Source organism: Mesoplodon bidens (genome assembly GCF_964165515.1).
Source record: "Mesoplodon bidens genome assembly, chromosome: 4".
Classification (NCBI taxonomy): Eukaryota; Metazoa; Chordata; class Mammalia; order Artiodactyla; family Ziphiidae; genus Mesoplodon; species Mesoplodon bidens.
This window is the reverse complement of record NC_138160.1, coordinates 117,606,639-117,630,303: the sequence shown is the minus strand read 5'-3', so window position 1 is coordinate 117,630,303 and position 23,665 is coordinate 117,606,639. Positions and strand designations below refer to the sequence as shown.

General features: G+C 36.4%; 1 protein-coding gene across 16 annotated transcripts in view; it reads left to right on the top strand.

Annotated features, from left to right (window-relative positions):
* Positions 1-23,665, top strand: part of FAM13B (family with sequence similarity 13 member B) — a 79,871-nt gene that overhangs the window by 21,493 nt on the left and 34,713 nt on the right. For 8 of the 16 annotated variants that reach the window (XM_081230469.1, XM_081230465.1, XM_081230472.1 and 5 more), the window contains 4 exons: positions 1,511-1,688; positions 1,996-2,137; positions 8,116-8,214; positions 10,025-10,185. In XM_081230469.1, coding sequence (XP_081086595.1) covers positions 2,048-2,137; positions 8,116-8,214; positions 10,025-10,185 — 350 coding nt within the window. In that variant the 5' untranslated portion in view covers positions 1,511-1,688; positions 1,996-2,047. The remainder of the gene's footprint in view (positions 1-1,510; positions 1,689-1,995; positions 2,138-8,115; positions 8,215-10,024; positions 10,186-23,665) is intronic. The other 8 variants (XM_081230467.1, XM_081230476.1, XM_081230466.1 and 5 more) reach the window with 2 other exon arrangements.

The window sequence follows — 23,665 nt, the reverse complement described above, 5'->3', positions numbered from 1 at the left end:
AATGTTCACTAACAAAAGTAAAGCAGCATGAACAGTATTTCAAGTAAAACCAGTATAGCCCACGATCTTACCACCTCATCAAGGCAGCATCTTTCTTCAGTTATTGTGTATTTATTCTGCTTCTTCAACTAACTTTTATAGAACAGGCACTGTTCTAAATTCTGGGAATGCAGAAGTGAACAAAACCAGCTAAAAATCTCTGCCATCATAGAGCTAAAAATTCTAAAAGGGCATAAGGAAGGTTAGAGGAAAAATAGATGATAAGCAAAATAAATACGAGGGTATGTTAGATGATAAGTGCTATGTAGCTAGAGAGGATGTTATGTAGAATTTGTCAGTGTTGATGTAGTGATCATTTTGATAATATTAATTGCTTGCATATATTTTTTGAGTTGATATACGTCATTTTTCTTAAATAATCCTTTTCTGCTAAATTTAGGTTGTTAAAAATTTCCACCAACTGTAGTCACAGTAATCTAAAAAACATTAATTCAGGGACTGTTTCAACCAATTATAAAGTCAAAGTACCTGGGCAGTTGGTAATATTATGAAATATCGAAGAGTTCTTATTGGTTGCATTTTAAATTTTAAGTAAAACTCATGTGACTATAGCCTTTCCTGTAAACATCTTAGAGTTGTGTTATTTTGCAGAAATGGCCAATATTATGATCTTAAACTTTTACCAAGAATTTTTTCCCCCAAAAAATTAATTTTTAAATTAATTTTAAGAACCTCAAGAAAAATAAAGAATGAAATATAATTGGGTTAACTTTCTCTATCGGAGCAATAAATTACTTTATTTTGAGGGTAACTCTGAGAAATTACTTCTCCTAAGTGGGGCCCTCACCAGTCAGGGAGTTGATACAGGCCTAATTTCTGTTAATGAGAACTCACTGACCTAAACACTGCCTAGCTTCTGGTAGTTGAAAATCCACTTGGTAAACAGAAAACAATGTCAACTTAGAGGAGAAAAACAACTTAGAAGTGGAATTCATTATTTACTTCTGTTGATATTGCTGAAATTAATTGTTCTTTTCAGAAAGTTAAAAGAAGAAAGTGTGTCCCTTATTCTGTTCCTTCCTTGTTTTTTCTTTCATGCTAGTACTATTAGCTGTTTAAATTGCTTCTCATCTTTGCTTATTAGTGGTTGGTGTTGACTGATATTGGCCAGTGCATTTTGACTTCTTAGAGTTGGCACTAATTTGGAAACACAGGTACAGTCATGCAAGAGACAGTATGATGAGAATTTTAAAAAACAGAGTATTGGGGCCAGTGAGTAATAGATGAGGAAAACATCCTCCAACAGTTGAGGGGTTGTGTACCTTCTCAAATTCTTCCACTTAATAAGTGAAATGCAAAGCCCTAAGGCATTTGGCCTCTAGTAGAGGAAGTGAAGAGGTTTTGTAATTGTTATAGTAAAATGGTTATATGGGTGTAACAATATGAACCTGGCAAAATATCTGAGCTTTGCTTTTACTTCATTAAAGAAACCCGTCATTATGTTTTGTAGATTATAATAACGAAGATGAATTTGGAAGAAAGTTGAGGTTCCTCCTGCAACAGCTTCCACCTGTTAATTACAGTTTGTTAAAGTTTCTGTGTAGATTTTTAGCCAATGTAGCATCACATCATGAAGAAATTTGGTCTGCAAACTCTTTGGCTGCTGTCTTTGGTCCAGATGTCTTCCAGTAAGTTTTTTCACAAATTTTTGTTTGATTAAAAAAATATATATATTTGTGAAATAGAATCATTGTACTGTCTCCCAAGGGTCATAGGTTGCTTGATTAACCATTATTTTTTATAGTAGATCTGATTAATCCTTCCAGCATTTCTGTGAACAGGGTAAAAGTTAGGTAGGCTTTACAGATGGGAAAACTGAGGCACAGAATGATGGCATAAATCACTCAGGTCTATAAAGTGACTCATTGGCTGTCTTCAAACTTTACCTGTGATTGAATTAAGAACTCTCAGTTCAGTTTGCACTTTTATTCTTAGTATTTACACAGATGTGGAAGATTTGAAAGAACAAGAAATAGTGAGCAGGATAATGGCTGGACTTCTGGAAAATTACTATGAGTTTTTTGAGAATGAAGAGGAAGATTTTTCATCTAATGATTTGAGTTCAATTACTGAACAGGTGAGAATACTTAAAATATACTGGGAGGGAGTTTTTGTTGTTTTTGCTTTATAAAGAATTTACTCTTAAGGGCTTGGCCCAAACTTAGGTGGAATTTTTAAGTACTAAACTGGAAGTAATTTTCTTGATTATTATATGTAATCATAGGTTATAGATATATCCATGTAGTATATGAATGTGATCTTTTTTCTGAACAACTTATTGTCCTCAATTTGGATATGGAAAAGTAATTGAAACCAGAGTATATGGTAGAGCTTTTGTGGATGTTTTTGTGTTTTCCTTCTGTTAAATTAAGCATTGTTTATTTTGTAAGAATAATGTGCTTTTGTTTTTGCAAAGAAACTGCTTGCATAGAGGAATGCAGGCAAAGGTTGAGAATTAGAAGGTAGAGAGAAAGGTTGAATACAAAGTTGACAGAAACTTAAAAATGTTTTTCTTGATTGAAGTACCAAGTCAGTATAGCAGTGCTAACATTGTCATTAATGGGAAGCATCAAAAGAGTAATAGTTTAGGTTACAGATAATGTTTTAAATCTTGTGACTCTCGAATTAAAAACCCATTTCTCAAACAACATTATATTTTGTTGTTACTGCTATGCCTTGATGGTTGAGACTGCAGAAGGATCCTAGTTAGTTTCTTCTTTTTAAAAGTTAATTAATTAATTAATTAATTACTTTTTGGCTGCGTTGGGACTTCGTTGCTGTGCGCGGGCTTTCTCTAGTTGTGGTGAGCGGGGGCTACTCTTCTTTGCAGTGCGCGGGCTTCTCACTGTGGTGGCTTCTCTGGTTGCAGAGCATGGGCTCTAGGCATGCGGCCTTCAGTAGTTGTGGCACACGGGCTTAGTAGTTGTGGCTCGCGGGCTTAGTAGTTGTGGCTCGCGGGCTCTAGAGTGCAGGCTCAGTAGTTGTGGCGCATGGGCTTAGTTGTTCTGCCGCATGTGGGATCTTCCCGGACCAGGGCTCGAACCTGTGTCCCCTGCATCGGCAGGCGGATTCTTAACCACTGCTCCACCAGGGAAGCCCCTAGTTTCTTCTTTATAAGAAGTGATAATACTGATTCTGACTAATTGTAAGTGACTGTAAAGCCACATTCATTCAGACTTCTCAGGTTTAGAATTCGTGATATAGATCTATCTGGAGGTTTTTCTTTTGTGCTTACGTGAAATGATTTGTCAAGCAAACTTTTATATTAAAACCTATGATGTTATATTTTGAGTGTGGGGTGGGGCTGCTACCTCTTTTTAATGACTAATAATTCACCTGGTTAAAAATAAACAAGGTAAAATACACAGTAAAATGTCCTATTCTTACCCATGCCCACCCTCTTCCTCTCATTGTTTTTTTTTTAATTTAATTAATTAATTAATTTATGGCTGTATTGACTCTTCGTTTCTGTGCGAGGGCTTTCTCTAGTTGCAGCAAGTGGGGTCCACTCCTCATCGCGGTGCGCAGGCCTCTGACTATCGCGGCCTTTCCCGTTGCGGAGCACAGGCTGCAGACGCGCAGGCTCAGTAATTGTGGCTCACGGGGCTAGTCGCTCCGCGGCATGCGGGATCCTCCCAGACCAGGGCTCGAACCCGTATCCCCCGCATCGGCAGGCAGACTCCCAACCACTGCGCCACCAGGGAAGACCCTCTCATTGTTTTTTTATGTGTTTTTCCAGAATTTCTTTATGCAAATATAAGTAAATATTTCCTCTAAGTATTTTTTTTTTTTTGCGGTATGCGGGCCTCTCACTGTTGTGGCCTCTCCCGTTGCGGAGCACAGGCTCCAGACGTGCAGACTCAGCGGTCATGGCTCACGGGCCCAGCCGCTCCGCGGCATGTGGGATCCTCCCGGACCGGGGCACGAACCCGTGTCCTCTGCATCGGCAGGCGGATTCTCAACCACTGCGCCTCCTCTAAGTATTTTTTAACAGGAAAGTAGCATACCATACACACTATTCTGCACCTTACGTTTTTAAATCAGTTAACAGTGTATCTTGGTGAATTTTTTTTATTTTTTTATTCTTTGGCGGTACACGGGCCTCTCCCTGTTGCGGCCTCTCCTGTTGCGGAGCACAGGCTCCGGACACGCAGGTTCAGCGGCCATGGCTCACGGGCCCAGCCACTCCGCGGCATGTGGGATCTTCCCGGACCGGGGCATGAACCCGCGTCCCCAGCATTGGCAGGCGGACTCTCAACCACTGTGCCACCAGGGAAGCCCGTCCTAGTTTATATTTGCTTTCTAATGTAATTATTAGTTACTCCTCTTTTCATTCACATGTATCCAGGTTTAGATGATTAATTATATGGTTATGCTATTTATTGATGGACAGAGGATTACATCCCTTCATTTGTTCTTAAACTATAAAGTAGTATCTCTTGAAAGTTTATCACACAGATTTTCATTCATTCTCATAGATATTGGCTCAGATTATGTGAATTAGGAGTTTTATTTCCTGGGTAGCCCAGCTTTTATTTAAAAGTGTTTCTATACTGTTGTGAACTTTTATAGATAAGTCTTTTTAATATTTGGGGGTTATACCTTCCTTAGGTTGGTTGGTTGGTTTTGTTTTTTATGGAAGAATAGTTGATTTACAATATTGTGTTAGTTTCAGATGTACAGCATAGTGATTCAGTTATACATATATTTATGTAGCTATTCTTTTTCACATTCTTTTCCCTTATAGGTCATTAAAAAATATTGAGTATAGTTCCCTGTACTATACAGTAGGTCCTTGTTGGTTATCTATTTTATGTATAGTAGTGTGTACATGTTAATCCCAAACTCCTAATTTATTGCCCGTCCCCCCCATTGGTAACCATACGTTTGTTTTCTATGTCTGTGCGTCTATATCTGTTCTGTAAATATGTTCATTTGTATCTTTTTTTTTTCAAGATTCTACATAGAAGCGATATCACATATTTGTTTTCCTCTGGCTTACTTCACTTATTATGATAATCTCCAAGTCCATCCATGTTGCTGCAAATGGCGTTATTTCATTCTTTTTTTATGGCTGAGTAATATTCCTCTCTGTGTGTGTGTGTGTGTGTGTGTGTGTGTGTGTGTTTGTCACATCTTTATCCATTCATCTTTCAATGGACATTTAGATTGCTTCCATGTTTTGGCTATTGTAAATAGTGCTGCTATGAACATTAGGGTGCATGTATCTTTTTGAATTAGAGTTTTCATCTTTTCCAGATACATGCCCAAGAGTGGGACTGCTGGATCATATGGTAGCTATTTTTAGTTTTTAAGGAACCTCCATACTGTTCTCCGTAGTGGCTGTACCAATTTACATTCCCACCAACATTGTAGGAGGGTTCCTTTTTCTCCACACCCTCTCCAGCATTTATTTCTTGTAGACTTTTTGATGATGGCCATTCTGACTGGAGTGAAGTAATACCTCATTGGGGTTTTGATTTGCATTTCTCTAATAATTAGCAATGTTGAGCATTTTTTCATGTGCCTGTTGGCCATCTGTATGTATCCTTTGGAGAAATGCCTATTTAGATCTTCTGCCCATTGGTTTTTTTTTTTTTTTTTGATATTGCACTGTATGAGCTGTTTGTATATTTTGGAAATTAATCCCTTGTCGGTTGCATTGGTTGTAAATATTTCCTCCCATTCTGAAGGTTGTCTTTTTGTTTTGTTCATGGTAAGTTTAAGTTTAATTAGGTCCCATTTATTTATTTTTGTTTTATTTCCATTATTCTAGGAGATGAAGCCAAAAAGATACTGCTGCGATTTGTGTCAGAGTGTTCTGCCTATGTTTTCCTCTAAGAGTTTTATAGTACCGGTCTTAACATTTAGGTCTTTAATCCATTTTGAGTTTATTTTTGTGTGTGGTGTTAGAGAATGTTCTAATTTCATTCTTTTACATGTAGCTGTCCAGTTTTCTCAGCACCACTTATTGAAGAGACTGTCTTTTCTCCATTGTATATAGCCTTGCCTCCTTTGTCATAGATTTTTTTTTTTTTTTTTTGGCTGTGTTGGGTCTTGGTTGCGGCACAGGGGATCTTCGTTGCGGCACGTGGGATCTTTCGTTATGGCGTGCGGGCTTCTCTCTAGTTGTGGTGTGCGGGTTTTCTCTCTCTAGTTGTGGCGCATGGGTTCCAGGGCATGTGGGCTCTGTAGTTGTGGCACATAGGCTCCAGGGCATGTGGGCTCTGTAGTTTGCGTGCTCTGGCTCTCTAGTTGAGGCATGTGAGCTCAGTAGTTGTGGTGTGCGGGCTTAGTTCACGTGCAGCATGTGGGATCTTAGTTGCCTGACCAGGGATCGAACCTGTGTCCCCTGCAATGGAAGGTGAATTCTTTACCACTGGACCACCAGGGAAGTCCCTGTCATAGATTAATTGACTGTAGGTCAGTTCCTTAAGTTTTTTATGTTTTCTTCATGTAAGCATTTTTATCTTTGTCTGACTTTCCTTCTCTCTTTTTCTTCTTCCCTCCTTACCTTCCTTCCTCTCCTCTCTCTCAAGTATCAGAAACTTTTAAGAAAACAGTAAAAGGTGCCAAATTGTAACTTACAGTTTATGAACTGAGGATGAAATCAAATTGTTTGTGTGTGTGTGTGTGTGTGTGTGTGTGGTAAATCAAGTGAGTAGAATTTGTAACCTGAATCAGTGATCCATGAAACTTCTGGCATATTTTTTGAAGGTTTCCAACTATCATATACAATACCTGACTTAAAAAACTTGGTTAAAATAAAGAACTGACATAGCTGTTCAAAAGTGTTTTTGCTTAAAAGAAAATGACAAGAAGAGGACAAGTAGATAGATATGCCTTAAACCTTTAATGCTTTTTGATACCCATAAGAAATCCCATCTTTGGGGAATTCTGTGTGCCACCTTTCTTTCCTTTATATTTTAGTTCAGCAGTTTTTTTTTTTAAATAAAATTAATGGCTGCTGAAAGTGAAATAATATACATACGTTTGTGTTATTCATTTTCTACTTTTCCAGGATGATTTGACTTGTAAGAAACTGATGATGCCAATTTGATCTAATGTTTATATCTTGACTCCTCTAGTCTGCAGGGTATATCTTGATTATGTTTTACATTGTGGTGTAATTCTCTGATATTTGTATTATCCTGCAGCTTCCTTATGTAAACTGAAATATATTCATATCTCACATATGTTGCATTTATATTTCTGTATTTTTTAAGCACTACAAAAACTGACTTAAAATATATTGTGCTTTACATTAAATAGAATGGTGGTTAATTAACACCAGGAGATAATGTTGAATTCTGCAGATTTGCCTGTGAATAGAAAAGAGGATGTTAGCATATTGAACAGAATATTCTCAATAAACATGGTAGTGCAGTGAGTGCTGAGAGACAGTGATGTATATTAATTACCTTGGCTCATGTTGCTAATTGCCAGTATCTATTTTCTTATCTATTTTATTACTTTTTTGAATTATAACTGGGTTGCAAGTAATAGAAGAACAGATTTCTGAAAGTATTATTTTTAAAGCAGATTTCGTAACTTCATAACTTCACAAGTTAAAACAGATTTCATAACTTCACAAGTCAAAATTTGACTTGTGAAGCTGAATTGATCAGGTATTGAGTGAAAGTAAAATCTCAAACTCAGCACAATTTGGTTGTATTTTAAAGTTGGCATAACTTAAATGCTGCTAATTTGTTATCCACGTATTTTAAAAGGTTAGGCAGACCTGGTCTATCATGGCAGTGCTTTGATTTTTCCCCTGATTTTGATACTTGAAGGAAGCAAAGTTTATTTAGCACTCTCTACTTTTAGAGTTTCATCCCATTAACGCAAGTATTTGGCCGTTAGGTCCTTTTCAAGGTAGTAGATTTTTTTTTTTTTAATAGTTTGAGAGATGACTGGAGATGTTGAATAGGGAGTGTTTGAGAAATGACCCAGAGTTAGCGAATAGTTTCTTTGTATGGTATCCTTGAATGATTGCGAATCCAGTAGAGTGGTTTGAAGATGTAGGTGATAATTATGTTTCTTTATACGTTTGAGAAGGCAGGTAGCAGCGTTCTCCACAAGCTGGAGTCTGGAGAGCAGGCATTTCACGAGGCCCTAGAGAAGGGAATTACAGCAGTCAAAGAAAGAAGAGATGTAAGTATGGCTGAGGGTTTTCCATAAGTGGAGTTGAGGCAGCTGTATATATATAGGGCAGGTTCAGAATAATTTATGAACAGAATAGAGTGTTGATAAGCAAAAGGTCAAGTTGACAAGAAAAAGATCAAGAAGAATTTTTGAAGATAAGTGTGGGGTGAGAGGGAGAGCATTTTTATATAAGTTTATAATTTTTACTCTTACCCAATTTAGTCAATTCTTACTGCAGGAAGTTAAACTGGAAGGCCTGGGGGGATGGGAGGTGGGGGTGGGAAGAAAAATCCATAGGCCATAGACTTTGTTCATGTCATATCTTAGTTGATGGTTTCTGGCGAAGATACTAGGGAATGTCAGTTAATTTACATAAAGCTTATTGAATCGAATATAATATATTCAGTATAATTGAGTATAAGGCTTTTGTAGTTACTAAGAGCTATTGACTGTAGGCATAAACTGATTTTAAAATGTGTAATGTAACCTGTTAAAATTGCAGTACTTCTTTACGAAATATTTGTGTACTGAATAAATATTCATCTAGTCTCAGTTTAAATAGCCGTCTTAATTTTTTTTTTTTTTAATATTCGACTCTTGCGCCCAAACCTGAAAATGATATTTTCTTGCCAGTTTTTTTTTTGGCTTGGATTACCAGGTAGCTATTGATTAAATACATTCTTGATTTTCACTAATTTATTAAATACATAGATAGAGAAAGAGTAAACTTGATCCCATTTAAAAACTGACCTATCATTTGAAATTTTCACCTTTGTGTATAAATCTTACCTCTCAGTAAATAACCACTTAGCTAATGATTTTCAGTACTCGTTGATTAGGAATTGGTAGAGTATCACAGTGTAATTACCTTTCTTCTGGTTGAAGTTTTCATTTCTGAGAGTCCTCTAGCAACTGTATTTGCCTGTGTGTCAGGAAGAACACTGCTGTTACATGTAGCAGTAAATTTATTCTAGGTATTGCCAGCACATTTGGCTAGGATGGACAAAAGTACATGTTTACTGCTTAATGTTTTTAATGACTAGTGTTAATTTATAAAAAATGTTAAGACCATTTATGGCTAGTTTCTTCTATGGGGTAGCTTAACAAATGTTTCTCATTTGAAAATATTTTATTGGTTTTTGTTCTCAGATATTTGTGTCTTTTTATTAGAGTGATTGTTTACTTATGTAGCCAATTTGATAATAGAAAATGTTTTATAGCCCCTGCCAGAAAGAGAATTATAACCTTGAGTTGTGCTTAATGGTCAAAACAGTGAGTTCTTTCTTGTTGTAAGGTCCAGTCTCTTCATGAAAATTCAGTCTGAATCATTTAGAAGTTAGCTGTCATTTTCTAATGCATAGTTAAGACCGTAAGGCAAAATTTCTGTGCCCTTCTTTTTTCACACTTATTCTATATTAAAATCACTTGTTCAGTGCACTTGGAAATTGGAGAGATCAATTGAAGTCTTTGTTGTAGCTGACAGGTTTACAAATCTGATTGGTTAGAAAATGAAGCTTTCTTAATGTTAATTAACTACAGCGTGCAGGCTTTTTCATAGTTTGCAGTCTTATTCATATTCCTAGTGATATAGTAATGTAATCATTACTTCCTGCTTTAAAATGTTATGTTTGGTTTGATATTTTACTCTAATATGGAGAAGTTGGCAGCTGTTTACTTTGTAAGAGAAATTTGTCCTAGGAAATGAAGTGAAAAATGAGTTGTATTTAAATTTTTCTTAGAATAGTATGTCTTTCTTAGAATAATATGTCAGTTAACAGTTTCATTAAATTTTAATTCTCATTTAATTCTATCTATATAGGTTAATGAACTTTCTGAGGAAGAAGAGGAAGATGAAAAGCTGGAACATATAGAAGAACTTCCAGAAGAGGGTGCAGAAAAATCAGATGACATGCCAGAGGTGGTACAGTTAAGGATGACTGAAAACATCCTGGAACCAAATAGTGTTACAGCATCAACAAGGTAGTATTTCAGTTGAAAGAACTTTAGTTTTGAGCGTTTCATTCTAGATATAAGTTCACTCAAGCACTAAATCACACAGATTGTAATGGTATATGAAAGATTAGTTTGTATATGAAAAAGAACAATAAGAAAATTTTAAAGAAGCAACCTTGTTAAGGAGTTTTCAGTTATTAGTATTTATACCTTTCTTTAAAAATATAACCTCTTATGCATATTTCCTCTTAAAGTTTATTTGTTTTTTTATTATTAGTGTATTAGTTGGGTTGGGTAAAATTTCAGAACCTTTGGAAGTAGAATTGCTAGAGAAAGATACAGTGGTTGAGTCGACTGCATTTCCAGGTCCTAGTCTAGAACTAGATTAAACTAGGCTGTAAAGAGAGGACTCTGTGATCCTTTAAGATAGTGCTTTCCAATCCTTTCCATGTATAAAGTGATATTTATAGGGCATACTGGGTGAACTTGGTAAATGTGGTAAGCTGGAGGCACTATCCTAGCACATAGCTGGGACTATTGGACACACTGTTTAGGAAGCATTAGAGAATTTAAGAACTCCCCGTAGGTAGCTCTAGGTTTGCTAAATTCTGTCCTTACTTTTCTGTAAAGCTCCATGGTTTTCTAATTAGGGGGACAGTTATTTGTTTAGGCCACTAGATATTTTTCATTAAATTTGTGTTCAATAGAACGGTGGTTAAAAAAGCAGAGGAAATAATTTAAGAGTCAGACAGCAAAATGTCATTTAAAAATAAGTAGTAATTTAAGGGAAGAACTATTCAGTGTCATTTAGAAAAATTATAAAGTAGTTTAAAATGTATACTTCTAAATACAACTATTACATTTCTCTGTGGCCCTCTAGATTTTTATATTATGTATAGTTCCTTCAGACGTGATTATAGTTATGGTATATTAACAAGTTTATTCACCCTTTTGCCCCGATTTAGCTTTTTGTTTGTGCTTTTCTATGTTTACATGACATTCTTTACTATATTTTAGTTATATATTGCAATATTTATAAGCTATATATTAAATTATTTAACTGTATCTTAATTATATATTTACTGTCATTCTTTTTTCTGAACTTTGAGTTATTCCAGCTACCTTGTCATTGCTATACTACTATATAACCTTTGTTCTTGGGTCCTTTTTTCCTTCTTTTGACTTATTTGGATAAATTTATTAGGCTCAAAGAGTAAATTTTTCTATGGCTTTTGATTAAGTATTTCCAGACTACTTAAAAGACTTGGCCCATTTTGCATTACCATTAGCAATATTTTCTTGAGCACCTGAAAACAATAGATTTAAATTGGTGTTCTTTATTTTGTTAATTATAGAGTTATGCCCTCCAATAAGGTAACCATTAGCTAGCTACATGTGGCTATTTAAATTTAAACTTAAAACAATTAAAATTAAATAAAATTTAAAAATCACTTCCAGGGACTTCACTGGTGGTGCAGTGGTTAAGAATCTGCCTGCCAGTGCAGGGGACACTGGTTCGATCCTTGGTCAGGGAAGATCCTACATGTCACGGAGCAACTAAGCCCGTGCGCCACAACTACTGAGCCTACACTCTAGAGCCCGCGAGCCACAACTACTGAAGCCTGTGCGCCTAGAGCCCATGCTCCACAACAAGAGAAGCAACCACAATGAGAAGCCTGTGCACCACAACGAAGAGTAGCCCCTGCTCACTGCAGCTAGAGAAAGCCCATGCAGCAACAAAGACCCAATGCAGCCAAAAATAAATAAATAAATTTATTTTGAAAAAAATCACTTCCACAGTTGTACTAGACACATTTCAAGTGCTCAGTATAGCCATATATGATTAGTGGTTACCATATTGGACAATGCAGATATAGAGCAATTCTATCATTGTAAAAATTTCTTTTGGATAGTGCTGATTTAGAGAGCAAATTCATTAAATATTTTTATATATTTAATTACCAGCAGGGTTAAATATTGTTTCAAATGCATGATGCCAGTAGTTTCTTCTTTTTGATCATCTGTCTAGCTTTGTAGAGGATCCTCCTTCCCTCCAACACAGTCATTTTTTTTTAATTTTTAAATTTATTTTTGGCTGTACTGGGTCTTTGTTTTTGGTTCTTCATTGCTGCACACGGCTTTCTCTAGTTGGGCTAGTGGGGGCTACTCTTTGTTGTGGTGGCTTCTCTTGTTGCAGAGCTCAGACTCTAGGCATGCAGGCTTTAGTAGTTGTGGCACGTGGGCTCAGTAGTTGTGGCTCACAGGCTCTAGAGTGCAGGCTCAGTAGTTGTGGCGCACGGGCTTAGTTGCTCCGTGGCATGTGGGATCTTCTCAGACCAGAGCTCGAACCTGTGTCCCCTGCATTGGCAGGCAGATTCTCAACCACTGTGCCACCAGGGGAGTCCCAAACACAGTGATTTTTAGATGGAATCATTAGAGATTGGTGGTAATCAGGATTCCTTAATTGCAAGTTGTAGGAACAGATCTTGGTTAATGGAAGGAAAAAAGGTAATTTATTAGAAGAACGCTGGATAGGTCCCAGAGTTGAAAGGAAAAGCAGAGAGAAGAACATGGCAGCTTTGGAGAATTTAGTAACAGAGGGTCATGGAAGAATCTCTTCAGCATGTGGCTGTTGCTGTGAGATTTCAATTACTTCTTTTCATCTGTCATTCTGCTCAAGACCAGATTCCTGTGGGGTAACAGGGGAGAAGGTCTGGCCTAAATTGGGTCACGTGCCCATTCCTGGCCAGGGTAGAGCTGGGTCATTGTAATTTATGCATGTACCAAGAGCATTGGATGGAGGGAGGAGCTAGTTTGCCTTAGAAAAATGGGGCTAATACCAAAAGAAAGGGATAGGGATATGAGGCAACAAAAATAGATGTGTCTGTCACAGTGGTCTTCTAGATTTAGTGTTGATATCTGTAAATTTCAGTTAATATTTATACATTAACATTTTAATTTTGGCTGATTGGTTGCATAAAGGTAAAAAATACATTCTTTGATATCCACCTTTGATGAAAGAAAGGTAGGGGAGAAATATCCTTGAATGCACAGGGTCTAGAAAATAGGGAGTGCTTAATAAATTCATTTTAGGGAATTAGTGGATACTGTATTACATGAAACTAGAGATTGAACTTTTGCTAACTTAATGTTTTGTCTCTTTGAGTTTTTCTTTCAGGTTGCTCACAAACATTTTATGGAATTATTAGGTAGCCTACTTTGTATTTCTGTGGGAAGATATATTAGAACCCTAAGGGAAATAAACATTAAGTGACAGTTTAGCAGTTCTCAAACATTTTGGGCTCAAATGTTATGCTCTTACAAATTATTGAGGACTCCGAAGACCTTTGTTATGTTGATTTTATACCTCTGGTTATTTACCATATTATAAATTAAAACGGCATATTTAAACTGCTGGGAGTGTTCTTTGTTGAGTTGTACTTTGGAAGACGCTTAGTATTTGTCGCTGAAATATAGCTATTTATGATCTAACAGGTTTTTTTGTTGGTAGATTTCTCCTCCTCTATAGTTTTAATTCATCGATTCTTGAACTTTTTGGTTTAATTTGAGGACTACAAAGAACTTTTGTTACTGTGGGTTATAGCTATTGGTGTTTACTCTATTAGGAACCAAAACTGAGAAATTTTTTTAAAGTAGTAATGAACTCATTACATGTTAATGTAAAATTTTTTAATCAAAAGTAACTTGTCCAGAATCTCTTCAAAATTTTTAGTGAGAAATTTTTTAGTGGCATTGTTTTACATTTGTACAAATCTCTTTAATGTCTGGCTTAAAAGATGGTAGCTAGATTCTCACATTTTCTTTTGCATTTAATGTGTTGCCATATGTTATTTTGGTTGAAGTAATGTGAAGACAGTCTAGCATTACACAAGTATGTAGTTAGAAAAAGGTAGAGAATTTTTATAGCCTTTTCAGATAATTGTGGATATTCTTCTTTGACAATACACCAGAACTTGGTAAGTGGTAGTTTCTTAAAGGTTATTTGTAATGTGGAACCTGAAAGCATATCTGAATTTTTCGTACTCTGATCCATCAGTCTGTTTTGTACTTTGAGAGAATCTTTTAGCCATGCTTAATTTTGTGATATGGTATATTGGTTATTTGGAAAATACTGCCTTACTGAGTTATTCAGAGCTTCCAAATAGTGATATATTCTGTTATATAATATCAAAATGTATATTCTTTAATATCATTATTGATTGTGTCAAAATATCTTTAAGTATTGGGATGCTATTGAGCTTATGGTAGAGGATACAGGTTTTCCAGAATTCTAATTTTTACTTGAACACCCAAATTTTATCAGTACTGTTAGTCTTGCTCATTTTTGAGAAAATTTCTGCCAGATATTCAAGTTGGAATAACCATAGTCTGTCAGTCAGTCTTTCAAGTAAAAATGGGTATTCTATGGTAAAAGTTCATTTCTCAACTCAAACAAGACAAGCATTGTACTAAGATGTGCAGCAGAGTTGCTTTGTGTGTACTTCCTATTTGTCACACCAAATATTAAAAAGAAGTGTACTCAAGGGCTGAGATAAAATTAATAATGTGTATTACTTCCTCATCAAGGACTGGCTCCTTTTTAAAAAAGATCACAACTGGGTAGTGATGAAGAATGCAATGGCCATGGTATAGTTTGATACCACTTGCCTGGACTTATGCTAAGTCCCCAAGGAATCTTTTTCTACCATTGATTTTGTATCATCAAATATCAGCACAGTGAAAAAGGCAAATGTTATGAAAACAGTTTTGATCTTTTGTTTCATGGAACACCCTTTGAGAACCAATGGTTTAAATATTCATGTATGAGTTGAATTGATTGACTTATTTATGCATCTGTTATTTCTCTACATTGTTTGCCATTAACCATATGTTGTTAAGATTTGAGCTGAGATGAGTGGAAAAAATAGTGGGATTTAGAGTGTGGGTAGCCTAGGGTGCATAAAAAGCAGAAGTTTTGGTTGCTTCTGAGGCTCAGTCTTATCCATGAAGTTCTTGGAAATCTCAAGCTTGCTTCTATAGTGCCTTGTATCTGTAGATGAAAAATTATTGCTTTATATTCACATGTTTATCTAGTATATGGCTTTATTTACATATACAAATGTTAGGGGAATCTTTACCTTTTAAAAATTTAAAGAGAGATTGGAGAGTTCTGAAAAAGTTCTTTATTTTCCCTGTGCTTTTCACAGTCTTTTTCCTAGGCTGTATTGGAAAGGTTTATTTTGGCTTGAGGTTAGTTAATTTTTAATTTATATTGCTTCCAGAACTACAAATGAAAAACCAGCTCATTGACATTATTATAAAGTTTATTTAAAGTTGTGCTTTTAATTTATTGCCTTGCTAAAACTTGGAATTTAGAAAGAATGAAGAATTTGATACTATCTTTTATGTACTCTTGATGCTAGGGCTTCATTTTGGTGAGTTCATTAGCTTATGATGGTTAGATTTTAGGTGTGATGCAGGAAAGAAGGTGTAGTGATTAAGAAAGAGCTCTGAGTTGAGGCAAATTGGTCTGCACTTCATTCTGTGGATACCTTATTGTTGAAGAAATATGCCTTCAGCTGACTATAGAGGTCAGAGAAATGTAGTAGTAACTTTTTCCTTTAAATCTGTTAAATAAGCAGTTTGCAGAATATTTCAGTTGACAATCAATTCACCACATTTTCGCTAGCTAGATTCCACTTAAAAGTGCAAAGAGGAGGAAAATGTGCCTTGGTGGGAGTATCAGAAATGTTGGGTGGGAAAAAGTAGAATTTATGCTTTGGGTCATAATATGATTCTATTAAAGTAAAACATTTTTTGAAGTATCAGAGCATAATAGATATTGACAAGTTCTCTTCCTCCTTCCTATTGCCCTGAAAATTATGCATTTGACATTTTAAAGACTTGTGGTTGTTATAACTTATTGACTAACTTTCTAATAGCGAGGCATCTTTCCAGTTTACTCTTACTCTTGTCATAGGTATAGGGTATTCCCAAGTTGATGGGGAAAGTGAAGAAACGCGTTTTGCTTTTGACTGGAAGGGGATATGTGGTTTTGGGTTGTTTTGTTTGTTTGTTTGTTTGTTTTTTCTGTGCTGCGCGACATGTGGGATCTTAGTTCCCCGATCAGGGATCAAACCTGCGCCCCTGCCCCTGCATTGGAAGTGCTGAGTCTTAACCCCTGGACTGCCAGAGAAGTCCCTGTTTTATATATTTATTTTTCGAAACCACAGTTTTTTAAATGGTCGTTTTAGTGGGGCTCTGGCATGAATTATCTGGAAATTATCCTAATTTTAGATTTGAAAAATTAACCATTAATGCTTTTCTGAAAATGGATGATGAGTGAACAATAGTTCTCTACCTATTGTGCAGCTGTTTCAGCAATGTCATATTTGTCATAATTTATAACTCTTGATATAGTGTGATTAATGAAAACAGACTTTTTTTTCCTGCTTTACACTGGGTTAGGCTTAAATATTTTTATAGGCGTTCCAGCCAGATTCAAAATTTTGTCCCCCTTTCCCTGTCTCCCACCAAGTTGCTTATTTAGTACTTGGGAAAAAATTTGTGGACTGTTGATTGGGTCCCTCCTTTTCAGTAGTGACCTCATGTTGCAGTCTGCTTCCGTTTAGACTGCAGTTCTGATTGCTCAGCAGTTTTTATAAGCCTGTCACCATCCTTTATGATATTTGAAGTCACTTTACCTTATGTTTTTGTTAGGAGATGCCACAGTGCCTAGGATGGCTTGCAAGGCTCTGTTACACAGGTAAAATGATTCTTATCAGATTTAATTGAAGCAGAGCTACAGTACTTTTATTGAAGTATTATTTGTAATATTAAAGATTTGCAATTGGGAAATTAAAATAATAGTAGTTCCCTATGATAATTGTATTTGAATTACAAAAAATTAGTAATTTGAATAAATGGCTGCAAGATTGATTGTGTTCTCAAGAAGATTATATGATTCTAGACAGATTTAAAAGTAGAGTTAACAGCAGAAGGGAGAAGAAGGTCAGAATGACTACAGTCTTTTTTTTTTTTTTAATTTTATTTATTTATTTATGGCTGTGTTGGGTCTTCGTTTCTGTGCGAGGGCTTTCTCTAGTTGCGGCAAGTGGGGGCCACTCCTCATCGCGGTGCACGGGCCTCTCATTATCGCGGCCTCTCCTGTTGCGGAGCACAGGCTCCAGACGCGCAGGCTCAGTAATTGTGGCTCACGGGTCTAGCCGCTCCGCGGCATGTGGGATCTTCCGAGACCAGGGCTCGAACCCATGTCCCCTGCATTGGCAGGCAGACTCTCAACCACTGCACCACCAGGGAAGCCCCGACTACAGTCTTTAACGTTATACTTGATTGAAGCCTAAAATACGTGTGACCCTTGTGATTTATTGTTTGCCCTTTTCGTCTGGTGGTTTAATGAAAACAGTTAGGATTTTTAAGTGGTCTTTATGGCATCTGTCTATAGTACCTAAGTAATTTGACCTTGAATTTGTCAGCATTTATTTTTTGTGTATCTTTATTAATCAGAACTCACATTCTTATGATACTTACGTTATTTTGCTTCTGCATATGCATAACTATATTGATAAATCTTTTTTATAGCTGTAGGTGTATGTTAGCCTTGGTTTGTACATAAGTGCTTTATTCCCCACAGAACTTGGCAAAAGTCTGAAAATAAAGAATAAATTCCTTGAAATCGGAAAACTAAATCAGTCCTTTTTCCTTCAGAAATTCAGAGAACAGTTTTACAGTCAACTTTGTAGCCTCAGTGTGACTCATAAAGTACAAAATCTATTTCTTTGATTTGTTTACTATAGCTTTTTGGGGTAGGGAGAAGGTGCTTATTGAAAGCAGCTGGTTATTTGATTGTCCTAGCCTACTCTTCAGGGCCAAAGAATCTTTACTTTCATACTAATAATCTAGCTTGCTGATGACTACTTTTATATATTTTAAATTTAATTCCCATAGCACTTAAAAGGGATAGGAAACTGAAAGATCAAATCCTCTGCCTACCCATCGAATTTTTTTGTTGTTGTTGTTTATTTATTTATTTTGGCTGCACCGGGTCTTAGTTGCAGCACATAGGATCTTCACTGCAGCATGTGGCATCTAGTTCCCCGACCAGGATTTGAACCCAGGCCCCCTGCATTGGGAGTGCGGAGTATTACCCACTGGACCACCAGGGAAGTCTCTACCCATCGAATTTAAGACCATTAGAACTTTTGTTCTGTTTGGCTCCTTTAGATAACTGGGAAATATTATTTTTTTAATACTTATTTATCTTATTTATTTATTTTCTTTATTTTTTTGGCTGTGTTGGGTCTTAGTTGCGGCACATGGGATCTTCGTTGAGGCATGCAGGATCTTTCATTGCGGCACATGGTCTCTTTGTTGTAGCACTCGGCCTTCTCTCTAGTTGTGGCGCGGGGGCTCCAGAGAGCGTGGGCTCTGTAGTTTGCGGCACGTGGGCTCTCTCATTGAGGCGCTCGAGCTTAGTAGTTGTGACGCGCGGGCTTAGTTGTCCTGTGGCATGTGGGATCTCAGTTTCCTGACCAGGGATAGAACCCGCGTCCCCTGCATTGGAAGGCAGATTGTTTACCATTGGACCACCAGGGAAGTCCCTGGAAAATATTAAAGTTTAATCTTTTGGGAGCCTAGATATAGATCTCTTAAGTTTATTAGTATGGATAAGAATCATCACTGGTGCTTATTAAAAATGTAAACTCTTGGGTCCTACCTCAGAGGTTTGGGGAGGGACTGAGGAATCTACTTTCTTAAAGTTTTTTTTTTTTTTTTTTTAACTGGGAAAGAAACCATATATACAGAAACGGGCATAAAACAAATGTATATCAAAACAGGTTAGTAAAAAGCAAATATCCAAATATCCCAGATCTGGAAATAAGCACTGAAAACACCCTGGTAGCTCTCACAGTCCTGATCTCCTCCCTCCACTAAAGGTAACAACTATGCTGATTTTTATGGCAATCACTTTCTTATATCTTTCTGAACTTTATGAAAATTAAACTTGCTATAGGTATTTTTTGATCCAGCTTCTTTCACTAAACATGGTATGAGAATTTTATCCATGTGGTTACATGTCACTGTGGTTTGTTCATTTCACTGCTGTAAAGTATTCCATTATATGATTGCACCACAATGATCCAATTTACTGTTGCTGGAAAATTGGATTATTTTTATTTTTGACTATTGTGAGTAACATTGCTGTGTACATTGTTGTACACATCTTCTGGTGCACACATGCACGCACATTTACTGTCTTTCAACTTAAGTAACTAGTGCTAAATTGTTTTCCATAGTGCTTTCTCCAGTTCTCATTCTAACAGTGTGTGAGCCTTCCCATTGCTTCACATTCTTGTGTACTTCATTGTCGTTTTAATAACGTTTTCATATGTGTATTGGCCAATTTCTTCTTTTGTGAGATGCCTGTTCAAGTCTGTTTCCTATTTTTTGTTGGGTTATCTTTTTCTTGTTGAAAACGAACCCCTTTCTTAGGAGCCCTTTAAAAATATATGTTGTAAATGTATTTTCCTCATTGTGTGTTATGCCTTTTCCTTCTCGTATTGTGTCTTCTGATGAATAATTCCCAATTTCAATCAAGCTTATCATTCTTTTCCCTTATGTGATTAATGCTTTTTGTGTCCTGTTTAAGAAATCTTTTCCTAAATACACACGCCTGTATTATCTTCTGAAACTTGTATCATTTCACCTTCCTTGTTTAGGTCTGCAATCTACCTGGAATTGATTTTTGTCTCTAGTGTATGACAGAGGTTGCCAAGTTACCTTTTTCAGTATGGATACCAAATTGTTGCAGTACTCATTTTTGAAAAGACTGTTCTTTCCCTGCTTTCCATAGTAGCATCTTTGTTCTAAATCAAGCAGGGGTCTGTTTCTGTTTTGTATGTCTATTCTTGTGCCAGTACCATACTATCTTATTTACTTTGGTTTTATGGTATTTGAGGTCTAGAGTAGGGTCTGGATCTCCAATAAAATTGTTACTTCAGGAGAGTCTGATACAGGTGGCCCTAATTTATCTCTCCCCTCCTCCCCTTTTCCCCTCTCATAACCATAAGTTTGTTTTCTGTGTCTGTGAGTCTGTTTCTGTTGCATAAATAAGTTCACTTGTGTTATTTTTTTAGATTCCACATATGTGATACCATAACAGTATTTGTCTTTCTCTGTATGACTTATTTCACTTAGCATAATGCCCTCCAAGTCCATCCATGCTGTTGCAAATGGAAAATTTTGTTATTTTTTTATGGCTGAGTAGTATTCCATTTTGTGTGTGTGTGTGTGTGTGTGTGTGTGTAAACACGTACACCACATCTTCTTTATCCATTCATCTGTTCATGGACCCTTAGATTGCTTCCATATCTTGGCAATTGTAAATAATGCTGTTATGAACATTGGAGTTAATGTATCTTTTCGAATTAGTGTTTTTGTTTTGTTTTTTTTGATATATAACCAGGAGTGGGATTGCTGGTCATATGGTAGTTGTATTTTGAGTGTATTTGGAAACCTCCATACTGTTTTCCATAGTGGCTGCACCAATTTACATTCCCACCAACAGTGTATAAAGTTACCCTTTTCTTCACATCCTCACCAACGTTTGTTACTTGTATTTTTGATGATGGCCATTCTGACAGGTATGAGGTTTCTCGTGGTTTTGATTTGCATTTCCCTGATGATTAGTGATGTTGAGTGGTTATTTTTCTTTTGTTTATTTGATTCTTTGTAAAGTGTCTTGTGTCCATGTATCCACTAGCGTTTTATTGATAATCTAATCTAATAAAAAAGGGTGAGAACATCCCTCTGGGAGAATGAGTAGATGGCTAACAATGGCAAATCTGAAAAAGAACAGAGAGGTGATGTAAACCCTATGAAAAGTTAAAACATGATAGAAGGCTTTAGTAACAGACTGATGGACTATGTAGTTGAGAATTGGAACTTTTTGAGAATTCTTGTAAGATACAGTAAAAGCTCACCAGAAATCACAAATTAAATGGTGACAAGAATGTGATGTTAGATATATATATTTTCTTCACACCATTCAACATACTACACTGTCAGTGGATAACGGTATTAAAAGTAAACTGAATGTTTCTAAATAGGTATCAAATTATCTAAACTTAGAGACTGCTAAGTTACTAAGGAAAATATACCAGATTTAACGTTTATAATGAAATAGCAACCTGTAACCAATATTAAAAATATAATCAACAAATCATTGTAGCAAAATATCAGAAAAAGATCTAATATCCTCATTGACATTTAAACACCCTTTGGGGAAAGCCTCATTTATCATTTTTTGATTTTGTTTTTTTTCTGCAAAAGTCACTAAATATTTAACTTTCAGCTCATCTGAAACTGCTAGAAATAGACTGATGGCTACACTGTTTTTTGTGCACATATATGTGATTTTTCTCCCCAGCTTTTCCTGATTTCAGAAATGAAAATGATTTCATTTAAATATGAAAAAAATTTTAAGTACTTTCCTTGAAGGTATCATCATGAAAGCATTTAGCTAAGAATAACTCATTCATGAAAACTAGTATAATAATGGAAGTTAAAAAAAATTTTTTTTAAAGCTAGAGAGATTATGTGTGCCAAACCAGGATGGCTTACTCTTGTCTGATAAAGCAGTGGTGCAATTTGCTACTGATGTGTTTGCTTAAGGGAGACGTGAAGATTGTTGGATGAATGGTAAATGGTGTTCATTTGGTTTCCTACAGACAATCCTGAGACTATTAACCTGATAGACATTCTTCCTCATGTTGGTTAGAGTATGTGTTGGCACATTTTACAGAGGATCTTCATAAAACTAAATTTACTTTTTAAAAATGATTCTTCTTATTGAAGAATCATTTGCATACAGAAAAGTTCACAAATCATAAGGCCATTGAATTATCAAAAAATGAACTCAACTTGTATAACCACCACCTGGGCCCCTGCTCCTGTCCCTTCTCAAATGCTACCAATCTCTCTGTTCCCCCAAAGTAGCCACTATCTGACTTCGATTACTGTAGATTAGGTTTTTTCTCTTACTGATTTTTTTCCTTTGAAAATCAACTTTACTGAGATGTTTTTTTTTTTTTTTTTTTTTTTTTTTTTTGCGGTATGCGGGCCTCTCACTGTTGTGGCCTCTCCCGTTGAGGAGCACAGGGCTCCGGACGCGCATGCTCAGCAGCCATGGCTCACGGGCCCAGCCGCTCCGTGGCATGTGGGATCCTCCCGGACCGGGGAATGAACCCGCATACCCTGCACCGGCAGGCGGACTCCCAACCACTGCGCCACCAGGGAAGCCCTGAGATGTATTTTTCACACCATAAAATGTATTCATTTTATGAATGATGAACACTTATACATATATATCTGTTAACAACCATGGCAGTCAAGATAGAGACTGTTTCCATCACTTCATGTGCTTCTTTACAGTAATTCTCCCCCTGACCCCCGCAGTTTCTGGCCCCAGGCAATTACTGATCTGCATTCTGTCACTATATAGATGAATTTTGCCTGTTTTAGAATTTCTTATAAATGGAATCTCATAGAATTAGGTACTCTGTGTCTGGCTTCTTTTGCTTGTATAATGTTTTTTGAGATTCATGTTATTGTATGTATCAGTTGTTCAAGACTTTTATAGAAAAATGCTAAGTATATTCTATGGGATATCCATAGGGATATTCCACACTTTGTTTATCCATTCACCAGTTAGGGTTGATTGCCATTTTTGGCTATTATGAATAAAGCTGCTATGCTTGTGGAAGTCTTCCTATGGACTTAAACTTTCATTTCTCTTGTGTAAATACCCAGGAGTACAATTGCTGGGTCACTTGGTAGGTTTTATAAGAAAACTGCCAAACTGGCTTCCAAAGTGTTTGGAACATTTACATTCCCACCGGCATTATGTGAATGTTCTAATTGCTTCACATCCTCACCAACACTTTAATTTTAAACATTTTAGTAGTATCCATATCTCATTGTGGGTTTCAAGTTGTACTTTCAATAACTGTGGTAAAAATGAGTCTATTGTCTGTTTTTATAAGTATCAGTAGATATTGTGGTACAAAATTTGCTAGGGAAAGTCTGTTACCAGCGCAGTGAATGATGTGACCTGAATTTTAGTTTCTATTTTGCCTTTTATTTTTGTAGCTTGAGAATATCCTCTGAGTAGGAGCATGTGCTATTACTTCTGGCAAGGAGTACAGGGCCAACATTGAGGCCTCCATACTATGCTAGATGGGTACTTTTGTTTGGCCCAGTAGTCAGTTTTTTTCCCTTCAGGCTTGGAATAGGTCAGTGTTCCTTCCAGGTAAGCGCCAGATGAAGTAGTTGCGGCCCCCCTCCCCTCCACCACACACCCCCCCACCCACCCCACCCCCCACACACACAGAGTATGTATTTTAAGGGTCTTCTTATGTAAAAAATAATTTCTTTAGAAAATTAGAATAGTAAACTTAGTGCATGTTCTCCTGGGTGTATCAAGGGT